We start from the raw sequence: 19,383 nt of genomic DNA on the forward strand, positions 1-19,383 counted from the left end.
CCTGAGAGATTTATAAAAAAAAAAAAAAATCTTAAGGGTATGTGAAGTCTACCAATACGCACTTGTCCAGCGCGGTGGACTATGGCCTAATCATTCTCATTCTGAGAGGAGACCCGTGCCCAGCAGTGGGACAGTAATGGGTTGATGATGATGATGAATCTATGATTAAATGTATGTCTTTTTACCTTAGTAATTTAATATCTGTCATTTTTTTCATATATTCTATAAACGTACAATGTCACTAACTGAATTCTTTTTCTACGTGTATTCAATAACTCACAATGCCACTGCCTTACCGCTAGGGTCTTTTTAAATCATAAAAAGAACACTGATAAAATAAATCTCTTTATTTTTTTACAGATATCTTAATGATGTAATGTAAATCACTAATGTTCAGGTCTGATTGAAACATTTATCTAAATACATATAACTCAAAGGTGATTGACTAACGCAAAGCCCAAACCACTGGACGGATCGAGCTGAAATTTGGCATGCAGGTAGATGTTATGACGTAGGCATCCGCTAAGAAAGGATTTTGATCAATTCTACCCCCAAGGGGATAAAATAGAGGATGAAAATATTACTTCGTAACGCGAGCGAAGCCGCGGGCAAAAGCTCGTAGTCCAATAAACTTTTCTGTGCGTGTGTCAGGGGCGCCACTGTCCATCATAATATTGCCAGCTTGTCGAAACTACCTAAAAACTGGTAAATTTTAACGAGCGATCAACCAAACCTTTTTTACGTCGGTTAAAATACGCTCTCGTTTATAAGATGGTAATTTTGTTAAATGAACATAAAAAATAAAAATTATTTATTGAAAAATCATAAAGCTAACAGCAATAGTTTTCGGAAACCGCCACACACAGAAAACTTACGGACGAATCCAATTACTCCTTCACCAATATTTTCCCCTGACTACCCTCTTCTAAAACTTGTACAGTTTTCTTTTGTGGGTACACTTTATGTACCCTCTTCTTGTGGGTATATAAAGAGGCGCTCTGTCTGAACGTACAACCACATATTTCACAGGAGAGCGGCCGCTCGCCCGTGTGAATTAGCTCATGTTCGCGTAAACCTTTCTTATCCTGAAAATTAACATAACAATCACAAAACTATATACGAATTATTTTTAATTTACATTGTAATATCTTTATATATATATTTCTTATGAGCGTGTGTGTATGTCACTGAACTCCTCCTAAACGACTGGACTGATTTTGATGAAATTTATTGTGTGTGTTCAAGGGGACTTGAGAATGGTTTAGATTCACAATTTAGTGCGTGGGAAAAGGATTTTTAAATTAATTTTTAATTCGTAAGTAGTTATAGAATCGGAAACTATGCATTTGATAAAGTGATGATCTTAAGCAAAGTTGTTGTCCAAGAGCCCACAAGGGTTTGGGAGTTGGTAAGACCAATTTTCGACAGATGGCACCACTGTCATTCCAATGCAGGTACAAATTTTCCGCTTTATGTATGTCATATTATTTCTTTAAAATGCGAGCGAAGCCGCGGGCACCACTAGTAGGTGTATAATATTCTTATTCCTGTCTAATAGCAGCAGTGGTCACCGTTGCTGTGTTCTGGTTAGATGGATGGTAAGCAAGAGTAAGTAAGTAAAGAGCAAGTAAAAGTAATTTACGACATTCTAGCTTAATCCTCGGGAGTAGTGGCGCATCTGTGGCCGAGTAATCTAATCTGGAGTTAATTACAGATGTCGAGTGGCAGGAGCACTTACCATCAGATGGACTGCAAGCTCATTTGCTATTCCTATAATAATAATAATAATAACAGGTTTGAAGGTGGTAGAACCCTTTGTGGTTCGACTCCGACGGCACCACCGCCACACCTGTTTCTACCTAATAACATCAGTGTTAAGCGCTGCTGTGTTCCGGTTTGAAGGGTGTGGTAAGGGAGACAGACTTTTCCAAGGCATTCCAGCTTAGTCCTCAGGGGTGGCGGCGCATCTGTGGCCGACCTTAGGTGGGAATATCTAATCCTATCTGGGGTTGATTGCAGATGTCCATGGGCGGCAGTGGCCACTTGTCATCGGGTGGACTGTATGCTCGTCTGCTACTCTTATATTATAAAAAAAAAAAACATACTTTATTGTACCCACAACATGAAATAATATAAAACAATACAACAGGCGAATGCGCTATATTTATTATTAAAAAAGAACCTATAGCAAAAATTACAATCCATAATCATATGTCCATAATTTAAGTGTCAAATTGCCACGATGACAAATTTTGAACTCAACTTCCATAATATAGGTACATGTCTACTGATTCCAAAAACCGTATTATTTCGGCAATAAATTCAGTATTCACGGAAATATATTAGCATTTTTAAAACAAATTTTGAATTAAGCGCGACAACACTCACTGGTGTCATGGCGTCCGCGAGTGACGTCACGCTTCAATATCCCATAGAAAAGTTCAAGCAATACAGTGACAGTTAGCGTTTTAGACAAGATGGCCGACTGCATTATTTTATACTTTTATTTTATTGAAAATATAATGAATCCTAAAGTTTTTATTAAAACTACGCTATTTTTGAGTATGCTTTCAACACATTGTTTTTAAGTAAATCATTTATTCTTCAATATTTAATACTGTCATCATGCCCATTCTTGTTTATAACACATATATATTACATACCCTAAAAGCTTTCCCGCACTGCTGGCATATCTTGTCCCTCGCATTCTCTTTGATGCCGTGATGAGCACGACGCACGTGCCTGGTAATACATCTACGAGTGGCCAAAGGCTGGAAATATGTAATAAAATTAATTAGCCCCAAAGCCCCAGAAGGTAAATAAGTAAAAGGTATATGAATGTACACACACAAAATAAGAAGGTGGTAGAACCCTTTGTGGTTCGACTCCGGCGGCACCACCGCCACACCTATTTCTACCTAATAACAGCAGTGTTAAGCGCTGCTGTGTTCCGGTTTGAAGGGTGTGGTAAGGGAGACAGACTTTTCCGAGGCGTTCCAGCTTAGTCCTCAGGGGTAGCGGCGCATCTGTGGCCGACCTCAGGTAGGAATATCTAATCCTATCTGGGGTTGATTACAGATGTCCATGGGCGGCAGTAGCCACTTACCATCAGGTGGACTGCATGCTCATCTGCTACTCCTATATTATAAAAAAAAAGTGTAGGAAAATATATAGTCAAATTAAATATTATCATTGTAATGTGCCCCAGAACATAAATAAGTAAACGAGTGGGTGAGGTTATAAGTTATACCCACACCAAATAAATATATGAAAGTTTAAAATTAAATATCATTACCTATTGTTATATTGTTAAGAAACTCGACACGCATCGCTAATTTTTCATATGTGCGTATTATAAATTCTATCACTTGCCTAAACGCCGAAGGAAAACATCGTGAGGAAACCTGCATACCTGAGAAAGCTTAAGGTTTCAAAGGTATGAAGCCCACCGATTCGTAATTTGCCAGCGCGGGGTACTATGGCCAAATCCTTCTCATTCTGAAGGTGGTAGAACCCTTCGTGGTTCGACTCCGGCGGCACCACCGCCACACCTATTTCTACCTTATAACAGCAGTGTTAGGCGCTGCTGTGTTCCGGTTTGAAGGGTGTGGCAAGGGAGACAGACTTTTCCGAGACATTCCAGATTAGTCCTCAGGGGTAGCGGCGCATCTGTGGCCGATCTCAGGTGGGAATATCTAATCCTATCTGGGGTTGATTATAGATGTCCATGGGCGGCAGTAGCCACTTACCATCAGTTGGACTGGTTGTTTGTCTGCTACTCCTATATTAGAAAGAAAAAAATAAGAGATCCGTGCCTTGTGGGATCGTGATGGGATGATTATAATGGTATACGAGTAGTACGCGTAAAACTGCTAGTCCGCTCTGAATATGAAAATGAGTCGCGTCGCCATAGCAAATTGTAATCAACACCTGCTCGCAACAACTTCAGAGCAGCCTAGCGTAACCGTTTTCGCTACAAAAATACTTTTTCCCGCTAAAAAAGTTTTACATGAATAACACTAAAACGATACACAAAGTAGACATACAGGATTTTTTTTATACCTTACTACATATAGGGCACTTGTGTTGGGTTTTTCCCATATGTTGGTAATTCACGTGGTCCCTTAGTTCGCCCTGTGAGCGGTAGCCCTTTTCACACTTGTCACATTTGTACCTGAAATGAAACAGCTGACAATTAAAAAAAAAATGCAAAATGTAATGGATATTCAAATATTCAATGAATAATAAAAAACTCGTTTCTTTTATTAAATAAATACAAAAATAGTAATTTACAATTATTCTATTTATTGTGCATAATTATACTTTTTTTATTTTCAACACTGGCACAAAATTTAGTACCTATTATATTATAAAATAATAAAAAAAACATTGAAAAAAGAACGTGAGAAAAACAAATGACGTATGAAATATGTAGTCCTAGTCTGAATATTTTCTTTTGCTATGCTAATAAAACTGTTGATACTTTTTATCAATAATTGGTCGATCGATTTTTAATATTTAATTGCAAATCGGTAAGCGTATTCTACAAAATGTTTGGAAAATTTCATATTGTTTGAGAGAAGAATGATGCTTCGTTTTGGCGGGAAACAGTGCTCGGGGGTATGTGGTATATAATTTTTTATATTGCATGCGCACTTACTATATCTACATTGCATACTGCACGCATAGATTAGTAAAGATTACTCACTCCTAACAAGAACATGTAAACAGTTTTGATAATTGAAATAGTTGCGTAAAAAAGTTTTGCCACTGTTCCGTGCTAAAATTTCCCCAAAATATTTGAAATAATTATATATTTATTCGTAAATTTTCTGTAAAAATGTTTTTATTTATCAAGAATTCAAAAAAAGAACTTACAAATAAGTGGCTTTATTCAATTTCAAGGCGGCGAAATATCTTTACTAATCTATGTTTGCAGTAATATACTTTTATTTTTGCAGCATTTTTGTGTTATTTGATCTCCCTTGTACCTAACAGTACTTTTCATTCAGACTTTTTGAATGCAGATCCAAAGTCGGTTTATCAATAAAATGAATAGGTTTATGTTGAAAATGTAAATAAAACTACAAAAGGTAACGAAATAGGTTTACTTTTATTACGTTATTATAATTTTTAAACTGGACAATTATTATTATTATTATTTTATAATATAGGAGTAGCAGACGAGCATGCTGTCCACCTGTAAGTGGCTACTGCCGCCCATGGACATCTGTAATTAATAGGTGCTTAAAAAATAAATTCCTAATATTAAAACCAACAAAATATTAAATTAAGTTTTTTACATTACAACAATAGTTAAAATTTAACAATAATTCCAATTTTCAAATAACATTCATGTATATTAACTAAATATATTTAATTAAATAATAAAAACTTTTAATTTTTCCATTAAAAAATCTGGTGAACGTAAAAAATTCCAAATCTGTTCTCAGAAACTGAAATATGAGAAAAGTTCCAGGGGGGTTACTACCATCTCTTAACACAATATTATTTTAATCATACTTTTACTTTTTTGCAGGAAATTTAACTTTTTAAGCAAAATATGATAATTTCAGTTGGTTTTATACAATGGATAAGCGAAAAATAAATAAGCGTTTAGGTTTGTTCAACTGTGTATGACGGAATATTTTACTGTTTTAAGGAGGAAATAAAACTTTCCTGAACTATGATGTTTTTTAAAAGATGGTGGTAGACCCCAGTACAAGTTAAAAAAATCAAATCAAGATGCGTATAAATTTTGGTATGAGGAATTTTGATTTCGGGCTTAATACTTATACTGAACGAGCTTTTGCCCGCGGCTTCGCTCGCGTTACGAAGTAATATTTTCATCCCCTATTTTATCCCCTTGGGGGTAGAATTGATCAAAATCCTTTCTTAGCGGATGCCTACGTCATAACTCTGCATGCCAAATTTCAGCCCGATCCGTCCAGTGGTTTGGGCTGTGCGTTGATAGATCACTATGTCAGTCAGTCACCTTGAGTTTTATAAATATAGAAGAAACTAAAACGTTTTAAAAATCCACTACAATGTTAAATATTCCAACTTAGTATTTATTCACACTTTTAGCTCTAAACTGAAAGTTTTCTAGAGCACATAAGGCATTCCAGATTAGCGCTCAACAACACTTTGTAACGACGTTTGGGCCATTATACAAAAGCTGAAAAACGAAATTTTCTCACAGTACCTAATTGGTCCATAATGAAAATTCGTAACACTCTCCTATTATTACACTTTTATTACGAATAATCTAAAAAAGCAATAATGGTCTTATAACTTGAGGCATCCCGGGTTTGTTAACTGTCCTCTCTCTCCAACCATTCATTCTTCTCCATTAGGTACAGATTGTGAACTCTCTTGTATGTGAATAGAGATACGCTTTGTCGCACTCTTTTCTTACGCAGAACCTAAAAATATGTTTATCTTGTCAGCACATGAGGCATTCCGGTTTAGTTAACTGGCCTTCTCACTCTCCTCTATTCGTACAGTCTTCCCCACCGTGTACACATTGTAAACGTCACACCGTTACTATTTTCTTACGTAGAATCTAAAAAAGTGTTAAATTGTCAGCACACGAGGCATTCCGGATTAGTTAACTGGCTTTCTCACTCTCCTCCACCCGCACAGTCTTCTTCACCGGGTACACATTGTGAACTCTCTTCTTGTGCGTGAACAGCGACGCACTTTGACGAAACGTCGCTCCACATATTTCGCACGACAGAGGGCGTTCTCCCGTGTGTATTCGTTCGTGTTCGCGTAGACTTTTCTTACCCTGGAAATGAAAGGTACTAAATTATTACAAGTCCAACCAAAATCACTTCTGTAAACGTGGGTCAAATTCATATACAAAAGTTCGCCTGGTAAAATACAGGCGCAGTCCTGGGGGGGACTCGGGGGGAGTCCCCCACGGGACGGTTTAAAGGTAGAACCCTTTGTGGTTCGGCTCCGGCGACACCACCGCCACACCTATTTCTACCTCATAACAGTAGTGTTAGGCGCTGCTGTGTTCTGGTTTGAAGGGTGTGGTAAGGGAGACATACTTTTCCGAGGCGTACCAGCTTAGACCTCAGGGGTAGCGGCGCATCTGTGGCCGACTTCAGGTAGGAATATCTAATCCTATCTGGGGTTGATTACAGATGTCCAAGGGCGGCAGTAGCCACTTACCATCGGGTGGACTGCATGCTCGTCTGCTACAACTATATTATAAAAAAAGTCCTGATCCATGTGACTCCACCCCTCTCCCAAAAAACTTTCGAGTCCGACTCGCACTTGGTCAGTTTTTTTTCATGGAGAAACCCTATAATCACTATTCGGACTCCTTCATTCATTCATAAGCAAATGTCCCTCCCCCCGTATTCATCAAATTGTCTGAAAATTTCCATTAAACTTCACTCAGAGAAAGATGTGAATACAAATAGTACATAATATAAAGATACTTACGCTAAAGGCCTTTCCACACTGCTGACAAATTTTGTCCTTTTTTTCCTTGAGACCTTCATGTGTATACCGAACGTGTCTGACATAGCTCTTATGACTTGATAGTGGCTGAAAAGAACATACAAAAAGTATAAGTCATTTTTGTATATGTATTGTTGGTCATCTCAAATCTACCCTAAGTAGGATTGAGATACGCGTAAGGCCACATGCGTTGCTACTGAGGGCCTTGTGAAGTATCTCTCTCTTACCACACTCTTCATACCAGAAAACTTGTTATAGCTTCATAAACAACGAACTAACAGGTGGTCAAAAATGGCCCGAATTGCTTCGAGAAAAGAATGGTACGGCCATGTCGCTTTTTTTTTGGCTCGACTTGGCGGAGGCACTGCCGTGCCTCCAGACTCTGCTGCTGCATTAAAGGATTAAATTTCAAATTCAAGCTGGGAAGCATTCCAGCTTAGTCCCCAAGGGTAGCATCTGTGATCTGATCTCAGGTAGGAATCTAATCTTAACTGTAGTTGGTCACGGATGTTCATAGGCGGCAGTAGGCAAATATCATTAGTATAGGTGAGCTGCATGCTAGTCTGCTGCCCTTGTATTATAGAAAAAAACTTCTATAGTCGGGCCATTACGAACGTGCGAAGTGAGTCTATAAATCACTTTTTATCAGATCTCTCTTTCACACTTATGGGCATATCGGAACTCTCGCTCGCACTTCTAGTGTTTTGCTTAACAACACTATAGCCGGGCAATTACGAACGTGCGAGTTTTTGGTCAGCAGTAGGCTCCTAAGTTAATGATACGAACCTTATCACATATGTGGCACTTGTATTGAGTTTTCCCCATATGACTGTAGTTCACGTGGTCCCGTAGCTCTATCCTCGTACGATAGCCCTTATCGCACATCGTACATTTGAACCTTAAAATGTTAGGGACTATAAAAATGCTGATTAACTTCGAGTCTATTGTCGAATAAACTGCATATTTCATTGTAACATTTTATACTTCGTGCGTTTCCGGAATTTGGCAACGCACTCCGTGCTTTTTTATACTCGCCGAGCAATCAATCGCGAATACGAGTATATAAATAATTAATTGGAATGTATTCGGTAATACTTAAGTCGTAACGAGTATAAGTACATTCTCGATATCAGTTTTGTAGCACGAATCAAAGGATTATTATTATTCGGTAAGTTATTCGACTTTATATATGACTGTTATAATATCTAAATGTTACATAATAAATATCGTACACATAGTAGTTTATCATATCGACTTTGTAACAAATGGATGTCGGGTCCTATCACCAAAAATGTCTTAAGAATATAAGTTTCCCGCAATAGGTCACTTAAAAACGTACCTAGCCTTTTAACGCTAGATGCCGTAAATAAATTTATAAAATTAGATATTGCAAATCAGATACTTCTAAAATATAACCTGTAGGTAAAACGTTCTATTTAAACCCTATTATTATTAACACGATTTATTTTAAATGCAATTAATTTTAACTGTTACATTTTATCACACAAACGACATTGTGGACGTGTGGGCTGTGGCATGGTCGAATGAAGACTGACGCGTCATTGTATCACTTTGCCTACTTTGTAGCACTTATAGTTAGGACGTTATGTGCGCAGACCGGGCGTCCATTTGTTAGTGGGTCAAGGTTTTTAAATGTTTTAATATGTTTATTTATTATAAAAAAATACACTTACCAATCAAAACACAGATACGTATCTCAGCAAAATACACGCACTTTGTCACTAAGTTTGTACCAATATTCTCATTGAAAGCACGGCATGGTCAAATCGAAACCATACTGTATTAAATAACAGACCTATGCCCGTTATTAATAAGCTATCTATCAACATTTTGTCAACAAAAGGTCGCAAATTGCTAATTTCCTGTATGCAGGAACTGTATGTCGAACTTTGGTGAACAAAACCTTTGATAGGTAGCTTATTAATAACGGACATGTAACATGTAAAAATTAAAGATGACGACACATATACCGTTTAAAATATAGCACGACTGTAATCTTCCACCTACCAAATGGACGCCGGGTCTGTGCTCAAAAACGTCCGAATAAAAAGTGCTACAAGACGAAAAACGTGCTACAATGGCACGTCAGTTGTGATTAGCTCGAGCACCAGACCACACGTCATTTATGTCGTTTAGTGTGATAAAATTTTATAAAATATAGTGAGAGAGTGAAACAAAAATTTTAATTTATTATTTTTTCCATTACGTTGAAAGTTCAAAATTTTGTTTTTAGCAGTTATTTTAAATGAATCAAAAAAAAAGTTTTATTCAGACATACTTTCTTAACTAAATTGAGTGGGAGACCCGACGTACATTTGTTTCTAAATTTATAACCCGATTAAATATGCACGAAGATTATAATACATAAATTCGACTTAGACTCCCGTATTACATCGTTGCTTAATTAAGAACAATATACCTTCTTTAACTATACGATTTCGTTAAATTTATTTATAAAACATAGTCAATTTAGATAACTTCGTTATTTGGGACAGTTCCGTTGAATCGGATAACTTCGTTAACTGGGACAGCTTCGTTAAATACAAAACTAGGCACTTACTTGAGCACATCGACCTTGGCGTGCACGAGCGTGTACTTGAGGTGCACCTGGTAGGACTCGCGCGACACGAAGCGCTTGTTGCAGGCGGCGCACGAGTACTGCGCGCGCGGCTCGTGCAGGCGAGCGTGCGTGGCGAGCAATGCCACCTGCACCATCTTGCCGCACTTGGCACACGGAGTGCGCGCCGGCGGGCCCGCGTGGATCCTACGGGCAGTGCGCTCTGCTCTGTTTGTTTGTTTGTTAAAGCTCTATTCACATCTACAGACACCGTGCGTGGCGAGCAATGCCACCTGCACCATCTTGCCGCACTTGGCACACGGAGTGCGCGCCGGCGGGCCCGCGTGGATCCTACGGGCAGTGCGCTCTGCTCTGTTTGTTTGTTTGTTAAAGCTCTATTCACATCTACAGACACCGTGCGTGGCGAGCAATGCCACCTGCACCATCTTGCCGCACTTGGCACACGGAGTGCGCGCCGGCGGGCCCGCGTGGATCCTACGGGCAGTGCGCTCTGCTCTGTTTGTTTGTTTGTTAAAGCTCTATTCACATCTACAGACACCGTGCGTGGCGAGCAATGCCACCTGCACCATCTTGCCGCACTTGGCACACGGAGTGCGCGCCGGCGGGCCCGCGTGGATCCTACGGGCAGTGCGCTCTGCTCTGTTTGTTTGTTTGTTTGTTAAAGCTCTATTCACATCTACAGACACCGTGCGTGGCGAGCAATGCAACCTGCACCATCTTGCCGCACTTGGCACACGGAGGGCGCGCCGGCGGGCCCGCGTGGATCCTACTTATTGTTACTACAAGTTGTCATGACTGTTGGAATGAGATTATGGTGCGTACGAGTATGGGGAAGCACCAATACGCTTCATTGGAGATTCCGGTTTTCCAACTTATGTAATGTGGCCACTGCGTGGGCCACATTTTAGTGTGTGGAAATAGGTGCGATTTCCACTTTCTGGAAAAAGGATATTCGAAAAACTCCAATTGAAATAAATAACGCTTTTAACGCTTTCTACACTACAAATTCCCCCCAATGTGCGGACTCAGCCCTGGTTTGATGGGTCTTGCGCTAAGGCATCACGTCATAAGCAAGCGCTGATAATAAGGTTCTCGCATTATCGAGAACCTAGAAGTAATCGAAAAGGTTGCAGATAAATCCCACAACCTTAAGGGAGATATGGTGCGCACCTTACGTTTGGCCGTGCGCCACGTGCAGGCGGCAGCTACGGAAGTAGTGCAGAGGGCAACCACTGCCCGACCAACCAATAGACCCGAGCCGCCTCGAGCTGAACAGAGGAGGCCCGCTAATGGAGAAGACGCTCTGATGGACCGAATCGGGTCCATAATAGACCAAAAACTGGCGTCTTTTAGGGACGAGCTCTTCCCCGGCAGAGCGATGCGGCCCCCATTAGGACAGAAGGTAGAGTCCGTTACGCCCGCGCCAAAGCGCCGATGCGCCCTCCAGTGACGTCAACGTCAGTCGCACAAGCAGGGACGTGGGCGACTGTAGTAGGGCGCAAAGCTAGGGCGAAGGAACGGCCCCCGCCCCCGACCCGAGTAGGGCCAGCCCGGAAGCAGTCTGCAGGTCGCGGGCGAGAAAAAAGTGACTCCCAGCGGCGACCTGTCGCCAATGCTGCACCGGCACCGGTGGCTCAGGTAGCCAAAAAGAGTCGGGCCGGTAGGAGGAAGGCTGTCAAGCGGAGGCTTCCGCGAGTGCCGAAGTCGGCAGCAGTCACCATGACGGTGCCCGAAGGGTCAAACGTCACCTACGTGAAGTTAATGAAGACCGCGAAGGGACAAATTAATCTGCCTGATTTGGGTATCGTTGAGCTGCGCCAGAAGAGAGCCCTAAACAGTGGCTTCCTGCTTGAAGTGACTGGCGAGGACAGTGCCAAGAAGGCCGACGCACTCGCAGGGAAGCTGCAAGCGGTTGTAGCGGAGATGGGAGTAAAGGTGGCGAGACCCACAAAACAGGGGGAGGCCAGGGTGATGAGACCCAGGGTGATGTCACCCAGAAAGACGTTGCCAACGCCATCGCCGTGGCTTGCGGGTGCGTCACCGCCGACGTAAAAATCGGGGAGATTCGGCGGAGGCCTTCCCTCTGGGCGTCTTGAACAGAGCGAAGCGGTACTTCAGTGCAGGGTCACTCCTTCTGCTTTATAAGGCACAAGTGAGACTCCAAATGGAGTACTGCTCGCATCTCTGGGCAGGGGCGCCCCAATACCAACTTAACCTACTCGACTCCGTGCAAAAACGCGCAGTACGAATCGTTCAACGACCCGATGATCTCCTATCGGTTAGAACCTTTGAGTTTGCGGAGGGACATAGGTTCCCTCTGTGTGTTTTACCGGCTTTACAATGGTGAGTGTTCCGAGGAACTGTTTGACCTGGTGCCTACGTCACCATTCCTCCATCGCATTACCACAAACGTGTAAGTTGTGGAATGAGCTTCCCCCTGAGGTTTTTCCGGAGCGCTATGACGTCGGGCTCTTCAAAAAAGGTGCAAAAAGAGCTCTCATACAAAGCCGGCGATGCATTGGCGACTCCTCTGGTGTTGCAAATGTCCATAGGCGACGTTGACTACTTTCCATCATGTAGCACATCTGCTTAATCGTTATGTTAAACAATAAAAAAATGAAATGAAATATGTGAATAGAGCACAAAACTTTCTTGAATCTTTATTCGTACCGAAGAAAACAAAGTTTACAAAAGTAATAAAGTTTTTGGAACGAAATTTCTTATGGCACATTTCACAACGTGTCTGAGTGGAGTAGAGCTAGCTCGAAAAAAGTAATATGACCTCGACGATCTGACATGATCATAACTTTAATGCCGTGTTCACACACTTGGCTTGCAGCAAGCTCCGTACATCTATAAAAGTTTGGCTTGATCAAAAACTGTGCTATGAACGCTTTCATAGTTACATAAACCAAGTTAAGGTATATCTTTAATTTGTTATGGTTTTGTGGCGAGCCCTGACAAGAACACGTCCCTCCTTAACACTCCCGTCCCACTTTAGCAAACGGAAATCTCCCTGTGGTCATGCCCGGGGAGCGGCCGTGCTCCGACAATCTCAGTTCGGAACATATGCACACGAAGTTGAGAAAACTTCGATACCGTGATTCAGAATACTCGTGGCGCCATCTCTTGACGAGTAGCGGGAAATTGCTACAGTTTGGCAAGTGTGCGGACACGACATCATAGTTACAGCTACATAAAAACTACACAAAAACATATATACAAACAAAAATACATAAAAACTAAAGAAAAAAATAAAGCAATGCGTTCTATAATATGTTTAAAATACAACAAAACTCACCGTTCGTGTTTCTGCAAATGATTTTTGAACGAGAACCGTTTCCCGCAAGTGCTGCACTTGTAGCCCTCCCGATGGAACTTCTGTACGTGCATCCAACGTTGCTTTTTGTCCCTGAAAGTGATCACTAGTTTCGAAAACGTTTGCTTGCTGTTAAATGGTTAAAATCGTCGTTGGTTTGTAACGATAAAACTTCTTACGTGTAAATTATTTTTTGGAGAAAAATAAAAATGCTAGTATGTATTGAAACAAGTGTACTTATGCACACATGTAAGAAGATTTGCTTATTTGGTATTTCAATCTAATATTTTTATGCATTCTAACAAAATTTAATTAACCAAACGAGAAACGACCAATGGATTAAAGTAAATGTTAAAAATAAATTATGTGTTAAATCTATGCACGCAAAAACACGGTAAGAACTATTTATTACATGGATGCGCGTAACTTCGTCGTACGGTGAAAATATATTATGATATGTTTTTCGAACGATTACTAGAAAATGTGAGGCAATATCTTACTCCGGCAATATGTATAATGTCTTACCCTGGCGGAACTATTTTGGGGACGGCAATAAGATAGATCATACGAGTATTTGTAAAACTTCAAAAAATATACTTGGGTTTTTATTTTATTTATTAATATAATATAGGAAATGAAATGAAATGAAATAAAATGGAATGAAATATATTTATTTTGTATAGGCCAACGGCGGCACTTACAAATTGTCAGTTACAATATTTTCTTAAACTACTACCGGATCGGAACGCGACCTCTACTGAGAAGATCCGGTAAGAAACTCAGTGGGTTTGTCTTTTTTAATTTTAAAAATAATTATTCTCCTTTTCATTTTTTTAAATGCCATTATTTTTACATATAATTAATAAAGCAATTCTACTTGTATCGTTTAGCATAATTTCCGTTCTTTTTTATAGCTGATCTTGGCAACAACTTCAACTTGCATCCCGGGCGGCACTTTTTAAGGGGCGGCAATATTTCATAAGTGACAAAATAAAGCGTTATCGTACTGCATAGTTTATATTTTCTACAGGGAGTTCTTCTTTCATTAACCTAAACCCCAAGGGGCAAATTTAAATGCAAATAAGACGGCTTAAACCCATGCTAAGTCGTAAAAGCTGAAAGCGGGAAATAGGTGATAGAAATGTTTTGAAATGATTATGATGGAAATTATGAAATTACATTACTAAAGCCAATTATATTTATTTATTAAATTTAGTTATTTTTAGGATACTGTTGATATTTTTGGTTACTTAATTTAGTTAAAGTTATGTTAAAGTACTTATATGTAGATAATGAATGAGTGAACGAAATGAAATGCTTCCGTGAAAGTAAGAACTATCTATTAATGATATTAATTACATGTTTTAAATTACTTACTCAAAATATTTATCGCATTCGGAACATCTATAGCCTAAAGGTGTGCGTTTGTCCATCATTGCTTTGTTCAGTCTGGGCCTAGAGCCTGGGTTTTTCGTGAATGGAGTCTTTCTTTCACCCTGAAATAAAATACTTTTGAATATTATGGTATGGGTAATTCATATTAAAATAATTTGTAAATAAGTTCAAACTTTTAAAATAATGAAGAAATGGGTCAATTATGACTCACAAAATGTTCATAGTTGATGAATATTATAGGTATTATTACATATTGAGACATTGGTTCGATGTTAGAGTCGAATTGGACCCAAAAAAATTCCACTCTTCTACCTCCTGTTGAAGACTGAACTCCAAAACTCAGACCAAATGTAGATCTGTGTATATTATCCAAACTTGGGTTCAAATTGACTCCATTATTTTCTCTGTCACAGCAGTACTCATATTTTTGCCAAGCTTATGTCAAACAACATATGGGTCAAATTTGACTTAAAAACAACTGCATTTTTTCAGCATGATCACTCTGTCCAACCAATTGCGGGCTAAGGTCATCAGACGGTCCAAGTTGATTTTACAAAATTACAATTACGTATGATTCCGGCGTCGTTTTATCGCAGATTCGCAGATTGTTTCGCATTATACTTATTTTTTAGCTACTGAACAATTGAGTTTGGGGGCCCCTAGGAGCCCGGGGCGGACAGCCCCTTCCGTCTCCCTCCTTAGTCCGCTAGAGTGTCCACTCCCTTAATATTTTTCTTCTTGCTTAGAACCAATCGATAGACCTTAACTATTATGTTTGGTTGGCAGTTGGCAGTGATAGCCTAGTGGTTAAGAAACTCGGCCTCTCGATCGAGGGGTCCGAGGTTCAAATCCTAGACACGCACCTCTGATTTTTTAAAGTTATGTGCGTATTAGAAATGAATTATCACTTGTTAAACGGTGAAGGAAAACATCGTGAGGAAACCTGCATACCTGAGAGATTTATAAAAAAAAATCTCAAAGATATGTGAAGTCTACCAATATACGCATTTGGCCAGCGCGGTGGACTATGGCCTAATCCTTCTCATTGACGGGTTGATGATGATGAAAATTATATTTGGATCAAAATCGACCCAAACCCACCTTCTTCCATCGCTTCGGCACAACCACATTCTGCATCGCATGATCCTTCTTCAAGTGTCGTAGCACCTCGGTAACATTGCACGACGCGAAGCTACAGAAGTTACAGCAATACTTCTCAAAGTGTACACGTCTGTGTTCAACTACTTCTATGTTTCTCAAGTAGATCAAACATATCTCGCATTTAGTGTAATTGGATTTCTGAAAATAACTTCAGTGTGTTTATTTATTTATAGTCTGATTCATAATTAGGTGTCCAAAATGTAAACAAAGGTGTTGACCTATCAAGAAAATCAGTTAAATGGTAGTTTCTTATATTTGGTTAAATTAATACAACAATAATAAAATAATAATCTACATAAATTAAGATCAATTCACATTTTCTAATATTTATATTACCTCAATTTCGTTCCATACAGTAATAATAATAATAAAAAACAAGGTTTATGGTAGAAAATTAAATTGTTATAATGGTAGCACAAGCGGAACCCAAAACATTTCTTGTGCCGTCATTTTTAAGTTTCGTAGCTGATGTTATTCATTTTCGTGATTGTAATCGAACTCAAATGTATTATCGTTTTCATAGCGCGTTTGTTAAATTGTGAATTATTGTAAAGTTTTCGTTTTTTGTTGAGTTTGTTAAAGTTTTTGTTTCTTGTTAATTTTGACAGTGACTTTTGTTTGTTTACATTTTGGACACCTAATAATGAATCAGACTATAGTAATCCAAGAATGATAGAACAATCACTGTATAAAATTCATTGAAAATAATCGCTTAAAAATATTTTAACATAGTGCTTAGCTAACAACAAACAATGTATACGAGAAGTAAGAATACTATCATAAATACACAAGTAAACAGGTGTGTGTGTGTGTGTGTGCTTGTGCGTGCGTTTGTGTGTGTGCGCATGGTTCTCTATGCATGAGTGCCTTTGAGTGTGCGTCTTTGTAAGTGTATTTGTGTGTATGCGTGTTACCTATGTACATGTCTGTGTGTGTGCTAGTTCATTAAGGCGTGTGTAAGTGTATAACTTACCTCACAATGCAATCTCTTATGCTTTTCAAAGTTACTCTCACTCTTATACCCTTCGATACACGATTCACATTTATTCGGTGCGTCCACATACTCAGGGGCTAGCTTTTTCTTCTCCCTAACCTCTAACATTTCCTCTACACTCATTTGGGTCGTTGTATAATACTTCCTATACTCCTCAGAGTACGGATCGACTTTCCTCTGCTTTCTTAACGCAATTTTCTTCTTACTTGAGCTTTTTTGACTTTGGCTTCGTTTTTTAACCACCTTTTTAGTTTCCACTTCGTCTGAATCACTCGCACTCACATAGTCGTGTTCCGTTTTCACATTTACATTATCGGAGTAATTATGGAGCTCTGATAACGGAATATCTTCTTCACTCTCTGCCTTAACATTGTCTACAATTATACCACAGTCGATGAATATATAATTTTGCGACGGTTCCTTAACACACACAATCTCGTGATCGTATGAACTTTTCTTTGTAACACACAGTTTAGATAGGTGTTTCACATATTTTATCTGAAAATAAAGTCTTTTTCAGATAGTTTTTCAGTTCAGTTTCTACAAAAAATTTTGTTTGACTCCTGTGGCACTACTGTCATACCTATTTATTTCCAATAAAAGCAGTGTTAAGTACTATCATATTCTGGTTTGAAGTCAAAATGAAGGGTGTGTTAAGTAAGTTTCGAGGCATTCCAGCTTAGTACTGCATCTGCAAGGGTTGCAATGTATCTGCAGTTGACCTCAGGTAGGAATTTGATTTGATTACAGAAATCCATGGGCAGCAGTAGCCACTTAACATCAGGTGGACCACATTCTAGTTTCATCACCAACCCCACTTCTGGGCACTGTCTTCTCTTAGAAGGTTGAAAAGAAGAATGAAAAGGTTTAGGTTTATGTGAAGTCTACCAAATTGCACTGGGCCAATGCGGTGGACTATGGCCTAATCCTTCTCATACTTAGAGGAGACCCGTGGCCAGCAGTGGGACAGTGAAGGGTTGATGATGATGATGATTTCAGCTTGTAAATTCAGTATCTGGTGCTACTTACATCTGTTCTCCCATCTTCTATACAAGATAGAGACTTCTGAGCTTCACCTGCCTGCTTCCTGAAGCCACATAGCCTGTTCATTAGAGCCTTGCATTCCCAACATATGAACAGGTTAGCAGACTCCTTGAAGAATCCCTCCTGAAAACAGGTTTTGTAAATTAAAGTATAGTCTGCATCTAACTGCTAGGTTGCACTAAAGTTGTTGCGAGCATGTGTTGTCATACAATTTGCCATGGCCACACGATTAATTTCTATATTCTGAACGGACTAGAAGTTTTACGCGGACTATATAACGTTCATTAAAGTAATGTGTACATCTGTAATCAACCCCAGATAGAAGACCTACACGAGATCATCTATAGTTTTTGTTACACGTCAAGAGTAAGGTATGCCTCGTCTCTTTAAACATTCTGTTGTTAAAAGGTAGAAATTGTTAAAGATATAAGATATAGCTTAGCTACCTCACATATATCTGATGTAAAGCCACCCTGAGTTAGGTAAAGAATAATAGGTTGCATTTTTAAATAATATTTATAATTTTATCACTTTTAAAATGTTTTAAATAATTTAAACCCACGGAATGGTATTTTTTATATTGGTATTTAGTTCTGATAACTCATATAGCACCTATTCCTTATAGTATTTTTTTAGTTTGAATGTTTAAAATTAAAACGACAACCCGAAACCCATTTCTAGTCTCAAGATGTGATATTATATTTAATTTAATTCTTAAATTACATTCCTGGGAATCAAACCTACACTATATCTATAGGCGAAGCACTGGGTATGAAACTCACTGTTATATCATTCATTATATTGTAATACAAAATACTTACTTTATAAGCCTCCAAGTCAGTGGAGAGTAGCCAATATAAGTTATTAACACCATCAACTATTTTGCAAAGTTGAAATAGTTTTCGATCAACACTGAGGCATGTACAGCACAACTTTCTTATGTCGCCTTCAGTCACATCCATTTTTAACACGAAAACAAAATTATTTATAAAACATGAAAAAATTCAAAACTTATTCTTAAAGGTTCAATAAAGAATGAACTTGCAAAATGGCGTCTTTTCCAGATGGTCTGATTTCATATTTCTCACTTTCCTATATCCAGAATTCATGTATAATGAAAAATAAGGAATTTTAATTTAAGATTTTATAAATTCCTATTTGATTTGTTGATAAGTATTATTATCTTGACGATATGAGGTTGATAAGAATCTACAAAATCCGCTTTTTATTGTCCCAAATAATAACTGTCGATTGCCAAAATATATGACATTGACATTTGTTAATGTTGCCACAATTAAATCTTTGTCAAAAACTTAATTTCAATGTGTATAACAGTGATGTGAAAAAAAAAACAATTTAGTTAAAAAACGTCTTGGTTCAATTAAAATAAGAGAA

The 19,383-nt window shown here is 38.8% G+C and overlaps 1 protein-coding gene across 4 annotated transcripts; it reads right to left on the bottom strand.

Moving 5' to 3' along the window:
• Positions 1–329: 329 nt before the first annotated feature.
• Positions 330–19,252, bottom strand: LOC140755544 (uncharacterized). 4 transcript variants are annotated; one of them, XM_073090828.1, is made up of 10 exons: positions 18,810–19,252; positions 17,974–18,111; positions 16,924–17,442; positions 15,891–16,088; positions 14,772–14,890; positions 13,377–13,487; positions 10,058–10,261; positions 4,063–4,174; positions 2,664–2,771; positions 330–1,085 (listed from the first exon to the last, which is right to left on the bottom strand). In XM_073090828.1, exons 1-10 carry the CDS (start codon positions 18,948–18,950, stop codon positions 888–890), a joined length of 1,848 nt encoding a protein of 615 aa, XP_072946929.1. In that variant the 5' UTR covers positions 18,951–19,252; the 3' UTR covers positions 330–887. The 4 variants fall into 4 exon arrangements, with proteins under 4 accessions (XP_072946929.1, XP_072946931.1, XP_072946930.1 ...); XM_073090829.1 differs by lacking the exons at positions 330–1,085; positions 2,664–2,771; positions 4,063–4,174 and adding exons at positions 6,300–6,790; positions 7,459–7,563; positions 8,263–8,374 and having other exon boundaries at positions 18,810–19,250; XM_073090830.1 differs by lacking the exon at positions 10,058–10,261 and having other exon boundaries at positions 18,810–19,251.
• Positions 19,253–19,383: the final 131 nt, after the last annotated feature.

This window comes from Epargyreus clarus, unplaced genomic scaffold (assembly GCF_041222505.1).
Source record: "Epargyreus clarus isolate Ecla_fem2 unplaced genomic scaffold, WU_Ecla_fem_2.2 ptg000033l, whole genome shotgun sequence".
Taxonomy (NCBI): domain Eukaryota; kingdom Metazoa; phylum Arthropoda; class Insecta; order Lepidoptera; family Hesperiidae; genus Epargyreus; species Epargyreus clarus.

Bases quoted from the DNA above. Each gene is read 5' to 3' on its own strand.
- LOC140755544 (XM_073090828.1), bottom strand. From the start codon at position 18,950: ATGGATGTGACTGAAGGCGACATAAGAAAGTTGTGCTGTACATGCCTC. The intron at 14,891-15,890 runs GTGGGTTTGGGT...ATTTTATTTCAG, and splicing joins TGCCGAAGCGATGGAAGAAG to GGTGAAAGAAAGACTCCATT. The intron at 10,262-13,376 runs GTGAGTTTTGTT...CACTGCCCGTAG, and splicing joins CATTTGCAGAAACACGAACG to GATCCACGCGGGCCCGCCGG.